At 32.4% G+C, this 21,239-nt stretch overlaps 1 protein-coding gene across 1 annotated transcript in view; it reads right to left on the bottom strand.

The window, feature by feature from the left end:
• Window positions 1-1,789: 1,789 nt before the first annotated feature.
• The window catches only part of LOC129228350 (zinc finger protein 76-like), a 32,930-nt gene continuing 13,480 nt past the window's right edge, over window positions 1,790-21,239 (bottom strand). The window contains 7 exon segments of the mRNA XM_054863029.1: window positions 1,790-2,135; window positions 3,968-4,057; window positions 4,879-5,015; window positions 6,335-6,565; window positions 7,856-8,035; window positions 16,789-16,990; window positions 18,749-18,756. Coding sequence (XP_054719004.1) covers window positions 1,965-2,135; window positions 3,968-4,057; window positions 4,879-5,015; window positions 6,335-6,565; window positions 7,856-8,035; window positions 16,789-16,990; window positions 18,749-18,756 — 1,019 coding nt within the window. The 3' untranslated portion in view covers window positions 1,790-1,964.

Here is a 21,239-nt window from a genome sequence, read left to right as displayed (position 1 = left end):
TTCATCACTTGAAAAAATCTTATACTTTCTTTTCACTCCTATCATTTCGATTTTCTAAGGAGTCACAATTTTAAGAAAGAGAGCAACCAAAGAACAGTACTAACCCAGATAACAGGCTTTTAACTTGAATGACCTTTAACCATGAACTTGAAATGTTCATCTTGCGTGTCAAACCTGTGAATTTTACCCCTTTACTCTTCTTCCAAGAAAGAGCGCGAAATGACTGTCCTTTGGTTAATCTTCCTTTAAAGCCTATTCGTGAAACGCATTTCACCCCCTTTTCCACTGCCTCCTCAGCTCTTGAAGACAATTCCTCTGTTTCTGAGTTGAAGAAAATTTTTTTGTTTGCTGCTTTAAAGATCATTGGGCTTCGAATCCGAAAATGATAGCATAACCTGAATTCGAGACCATAGAGTTTTTGTTGGTCTGGTCTCGTGTGTGTCATAGATCATAGTCAAAACGACCTTTGCTAACCAGAGTATCCATTGAAATCACATTGATTTTTCAGCCAGTATTTACAGCGTATTCTTTTGGAAACGTGTAGTCTGTTTAAAGTAGTACATTCTAAGTGAAAGTTGTTGCATAATGAAGCGAGCAAAACCGATAACAAGTTTTTTTAAACCCAAAGAAAAAAAATTTAAATGACGAAAAGGATTGCTCTAAATAGAGAAAGTTAACGTCGTCTGAAGAAAACGAAGTACAGTCTGCAAAGCAGCATTAGTCCCATCGGACTCTTCTGAAGGTAATTTTATTTTAATTCAAAAGAAAAACTGCATAGCATTGCATGAATAAAATGTTTAAAAACAAAATGAATCTAGATTATTTCTGTTAGCTTGGTTCGCATTAAAAAGTAGAAAATAAAAAAGACTTCTGTTTATAATACTCGAAAATTGCTGTTGCTCTCTCAAATAGATATTTTTGTAAATTCTAAAGCAGCTAATAAAATTAAAAATAAAGGCTTGTGAGGAGAACAGATGGTATGCATTTGAGCAAATAACTTTCTATCAACTATATTTCTTCCCTAACTTTTTTATTCAAATTTTCTTAACTGCTTTAGAATTAGCATAAATGTAAATACATAAAAAGCAACATATAAATGTAACGATATGAAAAGCATTTTCATTTTTTGCGGGTTATAATTCAAGGTGTCTTTTTTTATTTTACTTCATACTTTTAGTGCAAACCAAGTTGGTAAAAATAGTCTTACCACCGATGATATTGAAAGTCAAACATCCAGTTTACAGGCGGAAATGGAAGTACCTATTAGCTTTCAGGGATGCCAGATTTTGCAGATGTGTGTTAGCCTCTAAATTAAGCAGTCACACTGAAATGAACGGAACACGCTCATCAGATATGTGATTTCCCACTGAGTTGGATAGACTGCTTTTGACAAGACGTTGCTAGAAAATTTCACTTTAAATTAAATAGAGGGAAAAGAAAAAAAAAAGTGGAATTTTCTATAACATTAAAAAAAATTTCTTTGCTTTTGTTTTGTTTGACACAAGTATCGGAATTGGGGCACCCCATTCCAAAGTATGTAAGATTCCCCTCCCTCTTATTTTTTTAATACTAAAAAAACTTACATATATATATATATATATATATATATATATATATATATATATATATATATATATATATATATATATATAAGAAGTAACCCCCCCCCCCGAAAGTAGGGTCTAGCTACGCCACTGGACAAGTAGTATATATACCTTTTCATCCGTTCGTTTGTCACCGGTAACTGAATTACTTGTGAAAGTACCAAGAAAAATGTGATTTGCAAGAAAACAAATAACGGAGAAGAATTTATTAGTTAGAAGTCAAAATATGACTAGTATACAGTTACAACTAGATTTATAATTATATACATTCGTTTCTTGAACAATTCAACTTTCATTCTTAAAAAAAGGCAACTATTCGGCTTAAGAGGAAAAAGGATTTTTGCATGACTTAATGATCAGTTAAGTGTTTTCAGACGCTGAGCTGTCATCGGCCGAAGCTATAACAGCATTGAGTTGTCCCTGTTGTGCAAGCTGCTGAAAAGCTGCTATTTGTGCAGGATCAGTAACCAATACAATCTGTTGCATGGTGGTCGAGCCATCTTCCGTGACTTGAAGTGCATATAGAGGCTGCTAAAAAGAAAAAAAAAATCAAAAACATGAAAAAAATTGCAGCACATATAATATTAAATACAGAGTTTCTAGTTTACAAACAATGAATAAGTACAGTTGGCTCTTTGTTTAATGACTTTCATGGGACCACAAAAAATCGTCCTTAAGTAGAAAGCGTCCTTAAATAGAATGCTTTTAACACTACAGTGGACCATCTGGGATCATGAAAAGCCGTCGTTAAATAGAGAAAGTAGTTAAATAGAGTGTCGTTAAACAGAGAGCCAACTGATACCAGGGTTTTGACGTGCTGAGACTCTGCCTGCAGAAATTTTTTTAATGCCTCGACAAGAGTATTTCATGTATTGAAAAAACACTTCAAAAATGCTATCAAGCAGTTTTTTACACTAACAATTACATTGTGAAAATGGAGAAAAAAGCAGCTGAAAATTCAAAAATATTGCAATCAAAAGCTGATTTTTTTTATGCATGAAATAATCAATCGTGAAAAATCGAGACAGAACACATTTCTCCTATCCCTGTTATCTTTTAATTCATCTTTAAGAAAACTTGTTTTTTATCGTTCGAATTTATCACTACTGCTATATGAAAAATCAAAATGGAACACATTTCTCCTTTTCCTGCAAAAAACATTTGGTTTTTATCGTTGGAATTTATCACTTAGTATGGTACTTATTGTTTATTGGGTTTGTGTATCTTACTTCTCAAATTTATCAACGTATTTCAATGGCTTCAAAATGAACCCTAGCAACATCTATCTGCATGTCAGCAAAGATTAACAAATGTTAAGTACATAGCTGTTTATATTGAAATCACTACCTGTTCATAAAAAAATGCCAGGGCAAAAATCTCTTTTAGACAGGAAACAACTGACTAAGCCAAATGGGCCATTCTACGAAAAAGTCAACCCCATTTTCCGCACATGATGGCTCCATATTTCATTAAAAAGTAAAAACTTTAAAGGGTGATGACGAAACCTTTTGCTTAAGAAGTCACACATAAGTTTGTGATAAGTTTGTTAAGCACAAAAAATTTGGTAACTAATATTTTAAAGTATTATTTTTGATAAAATACGTGAGGCGTTACGAGCCGGACAAAATGATCGTTTTCTGTAGAATAGCCCAAATCCTATCTGAACTAGAGAGGAAAGGAGTTAGTAAATTGGGGAGAAAAGATGGGGGGGGGGGGGGGGGGAGAATGCAGCAGATTTTTTTCTGCTTTTCATAAAATGCTTTACTATTTCTAACACATCTGATTAATTCAATGACACATTAAAATTCTTCACATGAAATCAATTTTGAAACAAATTGACAAAAATATTTTTATATTCAAAATTTAAAGCTAAAATTAAGCTTTTTGGCATGGGTGAGGTAACATACATTCCAAAATCTAATTTTCCTAAAATAAGGGGTAGGGATCTATGTGCCCCCGAAGGATTTCTTTCCTCTTTTCCAAGGTTTGGGTTGCTTCTTAACTCATTAGAAGGCAACAGTGTTACGAATTTTTCCTGTTTTGGCACGTGCCTAAAAACAAAAAAAGGTCCTACAACTTTTTGTTTTGTTGAACAGAAGCTTTCAAATCACAGCATGCAGAAGAGGGGAAGGGGGGGGGGGTGATAACTAAATAACAAGTTAAATGGCTAATAAGGAGAAAACAATTTATAATTTTATTCTTCTCCGGTTGAAATCCATGTTGATTCGAAAAATTTCAGAAGCGCAACTGAATTTGTACACATAAATGGAAAGAAACCTCATGGCTGATTTCTCTCAAAAAAACTGCTTAAAACACAACACTATATCAAATAAATTAAGAAGGCATAAAAATTGAAAGCTTACCTCATGCAATACTTGATTAGAATGATCACTTTGCAAAGTCACTATAGTAGGTAAGTTTTTACTTATAGATGAATTTGCACTAGATGACCCCTAAAAATAACATATTTTTCTGATAAGAAACAAAAACATTATATGAAGCTCATACAAAGTGAATGATAATCAGTGCAAGAGAATTCCACACTAGTTTTATTCCCAAACTTAAAGGATATCAAATGAATTCTAATACTACGATGAGGCAAAAGGCAACAATTGGGTTATTTCCTATTTTTAAAAAAATATTTTCTGAAAGAGCATGGTCAAAAACATGGGGTAAGTTATATTTTTAAAAAATTTTGACTTATTTTTTTTCTCTTAAAAAATCTTAAAAGACATTCAGTTGCTGTTTCAATTTCGCTGTTGATGCCAAAAGTGAACAAGTCAGGATTATCAGAACTAAGTTTCAGAACATTACCAAACTTAGTTAAATAAAATATTTTCATTTGACAAACGATTCTCGACGACTTACAATTACTTGCAGTGAAAAATCACCAAAAAGCACTATCTTTCCAGAAAAGACAACCATACACTCTGATTCAAGACATATCGTCTTCACTTGTGACATCAAACAATGAAACTTTTATTTTTTATAAAAATCTGACACTTTACAAAATTAATCAAAAATTAAATGTTGCGAAAATAAAAGTATTTTTTTGGCTCCATATTTGTTTTTTTTTTACTTATTCTATCAATTTCTGTAACTAAAAGGAGTACTTTTGACTGAAGGAAACACCGGCATCAGTTGGAAGTGGAATAAATACCAAAGTGCATATTTAAAATTATATTATATATATGTGTGATTGCTAAGCAATAAATTTAGGTCTAATTTCAAAAAGGCGAGAAAAAGAAGAATATAAGAAATAAAAGGAACTTACAGACGATCCACTATTAGTTTTAAGTACACTTTTATGGTCTTTTTTCTTCACGACACAATCATCTTGTATCTTCAGAGATTTAGAATTTTCAATTTTGATTTTAGGTTCTGAAGTTTCAGGTTCTGAAATTTCCGATTCTAGGAAGAAAAACCATGTTTACACACATAAATTTCAAGTAAGAATATAATTGATGAAATTAAAAAAGAAAAAACATTTGAATCAAATTTGGAAGTCTTTAAACTACACTATTACATTTATTAGTTATGCATTCTGATCATAAGCCCCAAACTCTGGTAATATTTGACAATATCTGCAACATTTGTGTGATTGAAGATGGTACCTTTGGTGAAAAAATATCAAACTAAATATGTAACTGAAATATTCAAAACAATTTTTGACTGAGCAATCCTCGCGAAAAAAGTTTTGTAAAAGATGAAGGCAAAAATAAATAACAATAATAAAGATAATTTACATTTTATGCTAAAAAAAACACCCCCCCCCCTCCTTATTAAAAAAAGGAATGAATGGGTGGGGGGGGGGGGAGTGTCAACTCACAAGATTTATTTTGCCATTTTGCATAAGGTGAATAAATGCTATTACAGCAGTTACATAAAAAGTCTGTACACTAAAATAAAGAAAATAGTGCATAGTTTGTGCCACTCAGACCCAAGATAATAGCAGGACTACATTTTGAAAGGTACATATTGAATACTTTTACGATATTCCAACAAACATCAACAGAGGCTATCTACCATTGATTTTCCTTCATTTGATTTTGAAGAATTCTTTTCATAAATTTAATGGCATAAAATCAAAGAAATTCGTGCTTTTTGTGTTATATTTAAGTACAGAGAAAATACATGCAACCAAATTAGAAGAAAATTTTTACAAAACAGTCAACTGGTTTAAGGAAATGTCAAGCATTTCTGGTAAATAAACTTGCTATTTTAAAAAAGGCATTACAGTTTTTTTTTTATTATTTAACTATTTTTACTAAGATTCAAAATCACACTTTTGAACAACTTTAAAAACGTCCTGAAAAAAGTAACAGTTGAAGTTGAAAACTTATCTTCTTTTCATTTACTGCACGTGTGATTGGTAAAAAAGAAAACAACCAGAAAGTGTTTTTTTTTTAGAATCTCTTAACAAGGGTGGATCCAGAAATTTTTCGAGGGAGGGGCAAATGATTTTTATTACTTACTTTTTACTATGTATTCTTATTTTAAAATATTGATCACAAAGGTTTTAGCCTTTATTCCAAAACATTTTTGAACTTCATTTTTGAAAAATTACCAATGGAGAGTCCCTCAAGGGAGGGGCGATTGCCCCTTCCCTGTATCCATCCCTGTCTCTTAATTACATCACTAAACAACCCTAATGTATTGTGGTAACAATCACAAATCATTGTAAAGGTAAAAAAGATGTATCTAATATGAGTTCTATGTAATCTTCTTACCAGAAGGTTTTTCTTCAGCAGTCAAAATTAGATCACTATCATTCTGCTCAATAACTCCATGAGCTGTTCTTTTGTGCATTGCTAAAGTTGATATTTGCCGATAGGTTTTCCCACATAGGCTGCAAAGGTAAGGCTTTGAATGCGTATGTACAACATGATGCTTATAAAGACTCGAGTATTCTGTAAATCTCCTGTTACAGCCAGTAACATTACAAACATAAGGTTTCTCTCCTAATGGAAATATACAAGTATTTTATCAAGTTTCAATTAGTAAACATGGTATAATTGCATCAAATACAGAATATTTTATATGTATCCACATATATTGTCCGTTAAAAAAATAACATAATGATATGCATTGTAAGAATAAATATCTATACTAGTTTTACGGTAAAACAAACTAAAAAGTCAAATACTACTGATTTTACCAAATCACAGAGTTTGAAAATGTCATGATGTTATCGCAAGCATCTGATATTTTCATATGGAACGGATATTTTGCTTGATATATGATATTTTCAATGAAATCAAACTGACTACTTTAAATAATAACTGCATGCTCAAACATAGTTTATTTTCTTTCATTTTTTTATCCTTTTATTGTTCACCTATATACATAGACACATACAAGCATTACCTGCACATGGAAGCCCATGCTAAGAGTTTAAAAGAAGTCGCTTTAATAAACAAAAATCTCTTTCTCTCCCCCACTACTCCTATAAAGGGTGCATTAAATCACATTGACAATTGCTAAAATAATCCACCAACTCTATTATTTATCGTCCATATCGACAAGCAACTGCACTATCATAACAAAGCACATTTGCAAGCAAAGTGTATTCCGATCAATTAGTGAGCCAATCATTCTAATGAAAATATGAAAACAAATATTTCTTAAAAAAGAACAATTAAAAACAAATATATAACCACGGAAAAAATAAGCACTCTTAAACGTATAATATTATTTTAGCTAAAATATGCATTACAATCAGTAGAAAGTGAAAATTGTCGAGCCCCCATTTGAGTAAAAATATATTGAAATGTGCATAACAATTAGAATAAAACCAAAATCTTTCCCCTAAAGAAATTAAACTTAAAGACCCGTTATAATTACAACAGAACAAAACTCTTGCTCTTCATAGAAAAAGAATTCAATTAAAATATGTCTTACAATGAGGAGAAAATGAAAATTCTGCTACCCTCCATGCAAAAAAAATAATTTAATTCAAAAATGCAATACAATTAGAATAAAATGTACATTCCACACTCATAGAATAAAATAGAATTTGATTCAAGTATAGTACAAGGGGCTGGAGGGAGAACAAAATGGAAAGGGTTGTGTATCATTACACAATCAAGAAAGGGAGGCTCCAAAATAAATGAGGATTCACAAGGTTTGGTTTATGACTAAAATATAAATGTTCATTTGTGTTCACATTTAACAAAAAGATAACTCTATAAAGTCAACTTTTAATTTTATTATTTAAAAATGGAAACAAAACAGAAGTGTTCAATGTATACCTGTATGAATTCTAATGTGGTTTTTGTAGTTTGTTGCACTAGCGAATGCTCGCCCACATCCTTCTTCCTCACACTTATAAGGCCTCTCTCCTGTATGTGTTCTTATATGGACTTTTCTAATATTCGATGTAGTAAAAGCTCTATCACAGCCATTGTATGGGCATTTAAATGGTCTTTCACCTAAAACGAATATTTTTTGCTCAGTGTGGGCACCTTAAAACTCCAAAAATGACAAATGGCAATTTAATAATCCAACTACGAATTTCATAATTAAATAAGAAAATGATGAACTTTTCTTGACACAATAATTTAAAATCAGTAACATTAACAAATAAGTAATAAAAAAATCCCATGATACACAAATACCTCCATAAATGAGGCAGTGAGAAGCAAAGAGATGGAAGTGGACATTTTCAAGTTTTGAATAAAATGCTTTAAAGTTGGGGTGCTCAGTAGGCTTTCATTGATTTTTTCTCTCTAAATCATGTTGTATAGCATAACCTACCAGGGCTATTAGTACTATCACATGCTCCGAGGCAGAGGAAAGGTTCCTCTACCATTTGTAATGTTTATCTCCAAATTTTAAATTTTAGCACTTACCTCCTTTTGCTTCTCACTGCCTCAAACGTCTATTCATGAATTGGAATTTAAAACAAAAAATTACAAATGGCTATTGGTACAATACACCAATGCTTCTAGAGCTATAAGAAAAAAATTAGGTTTTAAACAGTAATAAATAGGAAACAACCGTACATGTATTTCATAAATGTAACAATATTAGCAAATAGCATTGGTTTATCATATACTAACTACAGTATAACCCCAATATAACGAGTGTGAAGGGCTATTGGTACAAACTAGGAAAATTGGTTACTGGGTTACTGGGAAAAAATAGCATTAAACCCAGGATATCTTTAAATCGAGGAACATAGACATTCAATGCAGTCAAATCTGTACCAGTGAAACGCACCATTAAGTTGAGGATATCGTTAAATTGAAGTTATACTATATTTAAATTACTGTGAAAAATTAATAGTGAAATTTAATTATTTGCATAAATTGTTTATTATCATTTAAAAATTGATTCTAAAAATTACATGTACATTTTCATTACTTTACAAAAACATTTTCAACAAAAACAACAAGGTTGTAAGTACAAGACAACTATGTAGCCTTAGGCACAACAATGAACAATTTTATAAAAAATGTCCTCTGGTGAAAAAATAACATGGAGGGAATTTAACTAATATCCCATTTAGTAACTGATGTGTCAAATGAAACTATACATTAAAATTTAAAGATAAGTTGTTGAGTTAGGTAGGGCTCGACCGATGGCATTTTTTGGCTGATGGGCCGATGCCGATTGTTCAAAGATGGCTGATTGTTTTTCTCCGAATGGCCGATTGCCGATGGACAAAAAAAAAACCTAACACAAATAAATTGATAAAATTTTCAGGGATTTAAAGGATCATTAATTGGTTCATTTCACTTGACTTCCTTTCTACGAATAAGGAATTGTAATTACAAAAAAAAAAAAAATCAGATTTCGACCTAAATTTCTATTTTACGATCACCCCCACAACCACCAAGTTAAACTTCACAAGTTTTTTTCGGCACATCTGTACATTCATATCTACCTAAGAACATATAGATGACCGAAATATCCATTTTGAACGCCTCCTTAATTATTGCAAATTCTCTTGTGATGTCTTCATGCGCGTAAACTTGCGTCACTCAAAAACGTTAAGAAATAGTAAGTTGAAAACTCATACGTAGGTAGTATTATCTAAAAGTTCAAGGACAAGTTGTATAAAACCTTACCCTGAATAGTTCGCATTATCAAAATACATCTATCTACAAAATAGTCACCTTGAGCGATTCTGCACTTCTGCCAACGTTTGTATAACTTTTAGAAGAACTCCTGTAACAGATTTAACCTCCTTTTTGCGCTGCTGCTTTATCTTCATCGTGGGGAAGAAGGCGACTTTCATGTTGAAGATGCTTGGTTCGATTAGTCAACACTCTGATATGACAAACAAATAACATAACGTTTCGTCGGACTTAGCTCCGTGTGACTTTTACCTGTTCCCAGCAAATAAAAAACATTTGCATGGACACCGCTTTCTTCCATCAGGAGAAGATAAAGCTGCATCACAGAAGGTAGCGAAAAATGGCTTCCAGGACTGTTTCCAAAAGTTACATGAACACTGACAGAAGTACATAGTCCCTCAAGGTGACCTTTTGAAGGTGGATGTGCTTCAGTAATGTGAAATATTCTGGGTAAGGTTTTATAAAGTTTGTTCCCCGAACTTTTGGATCGTACTACGTACAATCTGTATAGGGTGTAGTTATGCTTCCCCTTTTTTGACTGCTGTATGATGGCAGACAAAGAACAACAGCAAAAAAAACTGTGACCCACCTCCCCCCAAAAAACTCCAATTTGAATTCTGAAACTTTGAATTCAAATTATGTTTTTCGCAATCACGAGTTGCAACAACCATTCAAAACATCTTTAACCAATTTCTTACATTAATGCTCTAAATTCTTCCTAAACAATAGATAAAGTTTGAAAAAAAAAAAAAAATCTAATTTTATGAATGGTGTTAGTTTTAAACAACTCAGAAGTACGTACAACTAGAGTTTAATTTCAGAAATTGAAGGAATGGGAAGAGGGGCACGCAAGTGTTCTTCGAAATACAAAAAATAGTAGTAAAAAATCGAGTTCAAAATAATCATAAACATTGAGCACAAAAACCATTTGAAAACTTGCACCCGAGTTTGTTTTAACGTGCAGTGGCGGTTTTAAAATATAGCAAATGTTGCAATTGCGCGAGAGGCCCATAACCATAGGGGCACCGTAGGAGTTATAAAAATGTGTATGATAAATTTTTTACAACTTCTGTGATAGAGAAATAGAGTCCCAAAATGTATTTCGACGGACCTCAAACTTGTAGCTCCGCCGAAGCAATACAGAAAAGACTGCATTACTGTAATTCATATTACAAATATCAAAACATTAAAAATTAACGTTGGTTCAACGGGAATCTAAGAAAATGAAACAAAACCGGTTTCGCCATCTCATATTTATTTCCATGGTCTCAAATTCGGCAAAAATGAGTAAATAGGCTTTTTAGAACACCCGATCGAAAACAAAAAGGGAAGTGCACAACTGGAGCGTACGCACACCCCACATGCGAAAATTTAGCCTTCTACAGCTTACCATTTTTGAGTTATGGCATATGAGAGATACATACGTACATCCAGCCGCAAGAAACAACGCAATTATTAACTTGTTTAGTAGCTGAATGCAGTATTAAAAACTGTTTCAGGAGTGACTAAAATAGAAATTCATACTGAAATTTCAGTAAGCAATTTTATATAAAAACAATAACTCCCTTTACTTTGTATTAAAAAGTAAAACAACAAAGGTCCTTTTTTTCGAAAACATCGGCCAATTCCATCGGCTTTTCGATGTTTTTTTATGGCCGATGGGCCGATGTTTCCTGCAAGTTAGCATCGGCAGTCGATGCCGATGGCTAAATTGTTGAACCATCGGCGCCGATGCATCGGTCGAGTCCTAGAGTTACGTCAACACAAAAGTAAAAAGGGTGAGCTGCAATAGTTTACGATATATTATAGCATTTTCCCCTTATAACTTGCCATGACTTTCTCCTCCATTGTTTAAAACAGCTACAAAAATAACAATGGTGTAATAATACATACAAGAGAATAATAAAACTTAAAACTAAATACAGTCATTTTCAAATAAAGTCCTAGGAACTTAGATGATAGCTCTAGGCACAAAATCATAACAGGATTTTGTTTACACAATTCTGAATCAAGGTCTTAATGAAAATAAACCCAAATTTCATTCACTAGCCTTTACACAATGCTTAATCATAATCACGGATTTAAAAAAATCAACTTCCAGTATAGAGGCAAAAAGATCATATTTTTCATCAGAAATATGAAAACGGAAAATAAAGAGAAATTTTTAATGTAAATAATTTCAGAATTTTATTTCTATCTCGCCACATTGATTGTTGGAATTTCTGGGCAAATTAAGAATTAACAAAAAGGAAAATATTTGGTTTGGGTTAGTTTTTGCTAATTCATCATTTTTTGAATTGCTCAATCAACTAAGGGTTTATGGCAGGTTTTAAAAATGACTTCAGCTTTTTTTTTAGTGGAAGAAAAAACTTAAGTGGGAAATTAGGAGACAGCTTCAAAACACTGGATGCTTCACGAAAAACAGATTCATCAGGTATGTTAGCAGGGTTCGAAAATATCATGATATTTTGATACATGGGCAGTTCTCAAAAGGTGGGAGCAAACACAAACCTCAATTTTGAAGCTTCAACATCAAATAACTTTCATTTTCATTAACTCAAAAATTTTTGATTCAAAATATAATGCTGTATAGAGACAAGAATTGACATAAATTATGGAAAAAATGCTCTTCAAGTGCCCTTAACAGAATATTTTCTTTGCTGAAAGGCACAATTTTGGACATACCAAAACGTTAACTGAGCAAATGTACCATTAAAAAAATTTTTTTTTAATTATTTCCATACGTTTCAAAAAAAATAAATAAATAAATAAATAAAAAATTAAAGGTATGAGTCTTACACTGAATAATTTTTTGTTAATATTTTACACAAATAACAAAAGTAAAAACAGATTATTTACTTTGTAAACGATTTTAGAAAAAAGTAAGTTTGAAATTTGATGCATGTCCAAAAGTTACGATCTTTACAATGCTATTATTTGAGAACTAAGTATATGATTTCGTTTTAAAGGTATTTATCGATCCTCAGAATCAATTTTTAATTGTTTAAAAGTGTTTTCATAAGCTTTTTATGCAGTATCTTCGAAGAAAAATCATTTTTCTTAAACATACATGTGAGATGTCCAAATGGCGTTACGATCTTGACGCCGATAATTATGTCCGTTTATTCATAACTAGCATTCCCGTACCCGGCATTGCTCGGGTAGTGGAATTAGCTGGGGTTAACAGTGCTTGGTGCACCTAGTTTCGAAAATCTCCTGTAATAATAATTACTTATTTTAATATATAAAAATCTTCTGTGCGGACGTTTGTCACCATAAGGCTTTTAAACGGCTGGATCAATTTTGATCAAATTTTTTGTGTGCAAGCATGGTTTCGAAGCGCGATGGATCGAATCGGAAACATTTTTGTTAATTAATTAATTAATTTGAACATTGGATGGTTATACCTCCCAAATGATTAATATTTATTTTAACCTATTGTTGAGCGAGAACTGAAATAAATATTTAACCTGTTGCCAAAGGACAATAAGAAAGCCAGTTCTGCTTTTTGGAATGAAATTTCCTACTGTGATATGTCAATTGAGAATAGATAAAACGTAGAGAGAGAATGAAGCCTTCCATTTCTTAAAAGCAACGATTTTAGGTCCCGTGATATATTTTAAAGTAAAGTACTGGATGGTTCACGCAAAACGTGTGTTCTGTCGTCGTAGTTGAACCATGTGACCGGATCGGTGCTTTAGGTTTTCTTAACCAAATGATCAGAAAGTACCGTACCTAGCAACATTTGTTTCTCGGCTCAAATCCATCTGAGTTTTGGCACCAATGTCAAAAATACTTTAAGGATTATCTAATTAATCAGTACATTATTAAAGGATAAAATGATGGAATTTAAAGCCGAAACAAATTTTATTTTCGTCCAGATAAATTACAACAGGGTAGTTCTGTACACAAAAGATCAGTGCAGTGGACGATCTTTATCTTTGGTGGAAAGAACAAATTAGGCAATATATGAAGTTTAAAAAGTTTTCGTTCAAAAGATTGGAGCGCTAATCGATCGGAGTTGGCTTCGCTCACTTATCGGCTGGATTACAGTAACGTGGTGGCTTGGCGACTTTGGCTGTAAACAATAGAGTTGTGTGATCATTTGTTTACAATTTAAAGCTACTGTTAATGTAATTTACTGTATATTTTGTTTATTTGGCGAATTATTTCCAATTGCAAAGAGTTGCTTTTCGTTTTTAAAGAGATTTTAGTCATTTTAGTTGAAGAAAGCGTTTATTTTACATCGTTAGGGGTGGGGGAGGGATGAGTGATTTTCGCTTATTCAGAGAACTGTTTTTACCTTTATCATTTTTTATACGATATCTTTTTCATTGTTTTCTTCTTTTTCATATGGAGGATGTTGCAACGGGATTTCCCGTTTGTTTTAGATGGGTAGTTAGTTTTTTACACTTAATATCTGAGGACTCTTTTTATCCTTTGAGTATGGCTGAAAGAACAAACCATCAAGTACGGGAGAAAAAATAGTTAATAAAACAACTGCTCAGTGGGCATTAGATAAATCAAGTTGTAATAAATATACGCATTCTGACACCAAGCAGCTTAAAACCTTTTCTTTTTACTTATTTTTTTCAACAAAACTACTTCAAACACTTGATAGTTTATTGAAATTTTTTTACTTTTCAATTTACAAAGTTTGAACAGAACAACGTCTGTCGGGTCCTCTAGTTACCTATAATTTTTCCTAATTTTGGGAGGATCCCGGGGTCCCTGGACTCCTTATATATATGCCCTTGTCCGTAACCGATCTTTAACTCTTATTAACGATCCTTTTAAAGTATTGATTATCCTTGCAAACACAGACCATCCACATTTTATTGTTATACTTATGTTTAAGCAAGAACTTCTTTGTATATAACATTTTTAGTTTTTTTTCCTGGTGCTATAACATTGGCCGTGTGAAAAAAGTCTTCTCTTAAATCGATCCCTGCTACTTTTAATGTATGTCCTTGTGACTTATTAATGGTTATTGCAAAGCAAACTTTAACAGGAAACTGCACTCTTCTAACTTCAAAAGGATAGTCCGCCTGTGATGATGTTCTTAAAAACTACGTTTCTAGTTTTGAAAAAATAAAAGCAAAAGACAGAAATAATATGATTTGACTTGAGAAAAGCCTCGAAGAATCACGTGAGAAACAAAAACAATATCAAATTTATAGTTCGCTATTGACCAAAAGTTGAGATGAAGTACTGAATAATGATTTGAATGCAGGAAAGCCTTCGAAAATAAGGAATTTGAATTTCAATGATAGGTTTTAATTTCGCAGAAATTAAGAGGTTTTAATTAATTTCTCCTGAACTAATTGAGATTTCAAAAAATCCTTTCTTAGTGGTTACTTTCGTAATCATGCGGACATGCCTGCCAAATTTCAAGTCTGAAGCTTCAGCGGCTGTGCGTTGATATATATATATATATATATATATATATATATGTATATATGTTATCTCAGGACTTTGATTTTTATATATTAAGATTTTTGGTGATCCACTGTCTTCTAACCTCAATAAAAAAGGTTATTATAATGTTATCTTCTTTAATCCATTGGTATTTTGCATAATTAATACGTTACACATTGAACAATACATAAATTACAGTAGAAACATGGCTGGTTATGATCATAACAAAAGCCCTTTTGCGCTAAAATTGCCAAACAAACCTCTGTTGGCGACAACACAGTATACGATAAGATAAAGGTTACCAGAGGGGAATTCTAGTTTGACAAATGTAGTTTATCGTCAGCTGCACCAGTTTTTGGTGCAGACTTTATCACCTGCGCTATCAATTCCCCCCCCCCCCCCCCCGCTTTTATTATTTTAGAATTTTTTTTCTCTTCTTTTGGAAACATAATTTAATGATCTCCAAATAGAAATAGGAATTTCTTTTCACAATTATTTTCTTTTTAGACATCGTTTTGATTCTTATGACATTAGAAAAAGTATTCATTATTAAAACTGATGTCACTTTTTACATTTAATTTGAAGCTTTTTTTACCTTTCATCAACTTCTTCAAAATCATTCAAAAACTAACTTTATTATATGTAAAGAGCAGTATGTATAGCCATTCAAGTACTTCATTAATATCCTCTTTATTATTAAAGTGCAAAATTCAAAAAGTAGTAAATAAAATTTTCATTGGAAAAGTTAAAAATCAGAACAATTGTCAAAAATGGTGAAACATTATGATGATGTCCAAAATCTGTTACCTACAGGACAACAATGTCCAAAATCTGTTACCTACAGACTGCTGATTTAATTTGCTAATTAACAATTTTTACAAACACCTGCTGTCTTTTCATGTTCATATATTGTGTTCTAGGTATGCATACTATAGAATAAAAGCAAAATTGATGACAAATTTGAAAATTTTTGAAATTGCTCAAACTTTTTTGTTCCCACCTTTTGAGAACTGCCCACATATCGGATTTTTTGATATATATCTGATATTTTTCAGTCAGTACAAACAAAAGTCCTCAAAATAATAAAGCATCCTCAACTTACTCTTTATTTTCTTGTATTATTATTATTAAAACAATATGTAGACTTAAAATTAGGGTTTCTTTCATTATTAATTACCTATTGCATCATTTTTCATTTTTATCAATTTTAATGGAGTTAATTTAACATTAGCTGATTTACTCATTTCTCTTCTGCTACTTTTACAGTTGTGTGATTCAGTAGTAAAAAATACGCATTAATCGGTGCACAGTCATAAAACATTTTCTTTCTTTTTATTTGACCAATGTTTAATATTTAATTTGGCAGTTTTAAAATTAATCAAAATTGTTGCATTGCTAATAATTTTATGAATATAAAATAATAAAGGAATATTACATTAATGATGCATTAACACATCATAAAAATATAGCACACAACTTTTTGGTTATTTGAAATAATAAATCAACAATATTACTATGATAAATATAATTTTTATAATGAAAATACTATAGTTGAAAAAATAAATATCGAAAATATCAAAATATCATGATATTTTCAAAATAAATATCTGATATATATCATGATATATATCGGTGAACCCTGTATGTTAGTGATCCTAGTTGAAAATTTCTAGATCAAAACTTACCTGTATGAGTTCGCACATGTTTTTGCAAGTCTCCAGATGTTTTAAAGGCCTTTTGACAAGTTTCATCACAGCACTTATAAGGAGTCTCTCCAGTATGAACCCTGGTGTGACTTTTAAGTCCGTAGCCAGTAGCAAAAGCCTTTCCACAATCGCCTATAGTGCATTTGAATGGCCTATCGCCTGTGTGAGATCGTTCATGAACCTAAAGTAAAAATAAAAATTAAAAATTAATTTGAATTTTGACATTTGTAATTCAAATTATGTTTTTCACAATCACGTGTGTGTGTGTATGTAGGCGTGTTTGTGTCTGTGTGTGCAGGCATGAGTGTGTGGTTATGTGTATAGTTGTGTGCATGTGTTGGTGAGTGCATGTGTGTATGTAGGAAATGGACACAACCTGGAGACGGTTTTTCGCTAGAGGAGTAGCATCATGAGGCCGGTCGATGGTAGGGCTCGACCGATGGCATTTTTTGGCCGATGGGCCGATGCCGATTGTTCAAAGATGGCCGATGGCCGATGGCCGATTGTTTTCCTCCAAATGGCCGATTGCCGATGGCCGATGGCCGATGCTGTTGGCCGATGGCAAAAAAAAAAGTAAAAAATAAAATCTAACAGAAATAAATTGATAAGATTGTCAGGGATTTAAAGGATTATTGATTCATTTCACTTTACTTCCTTTCTACAAATAAGGAATTGTGATCCCCCCCCCCCCCCCAAAAAAAAACTAGTATGTTGTGGCCATCACGAAACTTTCTTCTATATTTTTCTTTTTTTTTTTCTGATCCCTCCCCATGCTTGACGAGGAAGCAATATTCCCAACAAAAACAAAATTACACATGCAAAAACTTGACGACCATCCCAATGTCTGAATTATTGCAAAAGCAAAGCAAAGAGCGAAAATTGAAAGTTATTTCAAAAGCCTTGCTTGAATTAATTACAAATATTTTATTTGTTAACAAACATAAGATGGCAACAGTTAAAAATTTTAAATCATTGAGATAATATTTCCGATCATTTCCATACAATTAAAATCACGAGAAATACGCAGACGACAATCTATTACGATTTATCTTTCTTATTGTTGCATTAATAAAACTATTTTTATTCGCAAAAAAAAAAAAAAAAAAATCAACACCTCTTGGAGCGATCGGCGTCAAAATTGAACCAAAGCTTGTTTACGTATGGATTCACATATATTCCAAATTTCAACCAGAACGTAGCATTACTTCTTGAGATAGGGCACTCACAATGGAAAAAAAGAACGGGTGATTGCGCTACCCCCCTTTTTAGCTGTTGACACAAAAATAAAATCAGTTCTTATACCCACTAAGGGCTACTTGCCGATAAATTTTTCTTTCATTCCGTTCATTATTTCTTGAGATACAGCAGTCACAATTGACGACAAAAAACGTTCTATAGCTCAACCCCCGTTTGAGTTATTGACACCAAAATTGAATCAGCACCTGTTCCTGTTAATACCAACATATGGACCAAATTTTGTTTGATTCCGCCAGTTACTTCCTGAGGAATAGCAAGCACGCATAACTCGAAAAATGTCCCATTGCTCCACCCCCCTTGGAGGAATTCGCGCCAAAAACTAATGGGCACAAGTTCACATAGGGGCACATAAGTGTACCAAATTTCGTTCGATTTCATGCGGTAGTTTTTGCTGTAGAGCGGCCACAAAAAACTGGTCACACACAGACGTGACACACATACATACATACACACACACACACACAGACAGACAGACATTTTCCAAAAATTGTCGAAATGGACTCGGCACACCTCAAAACGTTCGAATCCGTCAAAATTCGAAATTCGAAAATTTGCACGAATCCAATACTTTCTTCTATATATTAGATATAGAAGAAAGTAAAAATCAGATTTCGACCTAAATTTTTATTTTACGATCATCCAATTTAAACTTCAGAAGTTTTTTCTGCGCATATGTACATGCATATGTACCTAAGAACATATAGATGATCGAAATATCCATTTTGAAAGTCTCCTTAGTTAATTATCGCAAATTCTCTTGTGATGTTTTCATGCGCGTAAACTTACGTCACTCAAAAACGTTATGAAATAGTAAGTTGAAAACTCATACGTAGGTAGTATGATCTAAAAGTTCGAGGACAAGTTGTATAAAAATTTACCGTGAATCTATCTACAAAATAGTCACCTTGAACGACTATGCACTTCTGACACCGTTCGTATAGCTTTTAGAAGGACTCCTGGAAGACATTTATCGCAACCTCCTGTAAGGCCTCTTTCCCTGCTGTTTTGACTTCATCGTGGGGAAGAAGGCGACTATCATGTTGAGGATGCACGGTTCGATTGGTCAATACTCGGATATGACAAACCAATAACATCACGTTTCGTCGGACTTAGCTCCGTGTGATTTTTACCTGTTCCCAGCAAAAAAAAGCATTTGCATGGACGCCGCTTTCTTCCGTCAGGAGAAGATAAAGCTGCATCACAGAATGTAGCGAAAAATGGCTTCCAGGAGTTTTTCCAAAAGTTATATGAACACTGGCAGAAGTACATAGTCCCTCAAGATGACCTTTTGTAGGTGAATGTGCTTCGGTAATGTAAACTATTCTAGGTAAGGTTTTATACAGCTTGTCCCTCGAACTTTTGGATCGTATTACGTACAATCTGTATAGGGTGTAATTATGCTTCTCCTTTTTTGACTGCTGTATGATGGAAGACAAAGAACAACAGTAAAAAAAAAAAAAAAAAAAAGGAGGGGAAACAAAGAGACAGTCTTAACCAATTGATTTTTTTTTTTTAATTGAACATATAACTAAGATTTCAGTATTATTGTAATAATGTTTGGATTTAGGTAAACTAAACATAGTTAAAAAGCATTAAATTATGTTGTTAATTCATTCAAAAAAAAAAACTATGAAACCGTCAACAAAGTACGCTATTAAAGTGGAAAGATTGCACGTAGACATTTTTTAGTCATCAAGTTAAACAAAAAAGGTAACAGATAAATTATAATATTAAATCATAATAGGAATATTTTTATACTTATTTAAAATTTATGAGTAGAAAAGTTGGCATTTTTCATAAAATGTATAACAGTGACATGAATTTTGCGGAAAAAGGAAATAGCCATGAAATGAGCGAGGTTCTTAAAACGCAGCTACAATAAACAAACTCAATATTTACACCAAGTTAATAACTGAATACATATATATACTACTTGATTTGATGTTTGCACACGTAATATTGAACAATTTGATTGATTAATCTTTTATGAAGCACTACAATCACGTTCAAATTAAATTTTTCAATTTAACAATAATTTTCTGAAATTTAAAAAATTGCATAGTAGAAAATCCTTGAAACTTTTCTATAACATATTATTAAACATATGATGAAAACGAAAATAGCTTATTCATTGATTTTATATAAATACATAAAAATAGTTACAACAGAAAAAAAAAATCGATCGCTATTAATGATGCAGAAAAGGTGGCGCATTACAAAATATAAGTGAAACAAGTATAAAAAATACGCAAAATGACATTTCTTGACCAAAGTCGCTAAATATTTAAGAAATGCTTGAAACGACGAGGGTGGATTAGGGGGTCACCCTCTGATTTTGGAGTAACTCACAATGTTAAACTTCGGCCCCAACTTCGGCTTAATTTTTTTAGTTCAAAACCGCTACCACCAACGCCTCGGAAGAGTTTCTGAATCTACTTCAGCACTTCCGAAGAAAAAATTCAAAATGCCTTTGTTTTCCGAATTATGTCACCATTCAAAACGTCTTTAATCAATTTCTAATTAATGTTCTTAATTCTTCCTAAACAATAGATAAAACTTGAAAAACAAAATCTCTAATTTTATGAATGGTGTTAGTTTTAAACAACTCGGAAGTACAACTTTAGTTTAATTTCAGAAATTGAGGGAGTGGGAGGAGGAGCACGCAAGTTTTCTCGGAAATACAAAAAATAGTCGCAAAAAATAGAGTTCAAAATAATCATAAACATTGAGCAGAAAAACCCTTTTAAAACTTGCACCCGAGTTTGTTTTGACGTGCAGTGGCGGATTTAAAATGTAGCAAATGTTGCATTTGCGCGAGAAGGCCCCATAACCATAGGGGCACCGTAGGAGTTACAAAAATGCTTTCGATAAATGTTTTGCAACTTTTGTGATAGAGAAATACGGCGCCAAAATGTATTTCGACGGGCCCCAAATTTGTAGCTCCGCCGAAGCGATACAGAAAAGACTGCATTACTGTGATTCATATTACAAACATCGAAAAATTAAAAATTACCGTCGGTTCAACGGGAATCGAACAAAATGAAACAAAACCGGTTTTGCCATCTCATATTTGTTTCCATAGTCTCAAATTCTGCAATATATCACCAAATGATCGTCAGTCTGAGGCGCTATATTAGTTTTGCATTGAAATAAGTAATTAATAGCCACAAAAA

Source organism: Uloborus diversus, chromosome 8 (assembly GCF_026930045.1).
Source record: "Uloborus diversus isolate 005 chromosome 8, Udiv.v.3.1, whole genome shotgun sequence".
NCBI classification, from domain to species: Eukaryota; Metazoa; Arthropoda; class Arachnida; order Araneae; family Uloboridae; genus Uloborus; species Uloborus diversus.
Note: the sequence above shows the minus strand (reverse complement) of the source record. Positions and strands in the feature narration are given on the sequence as shown.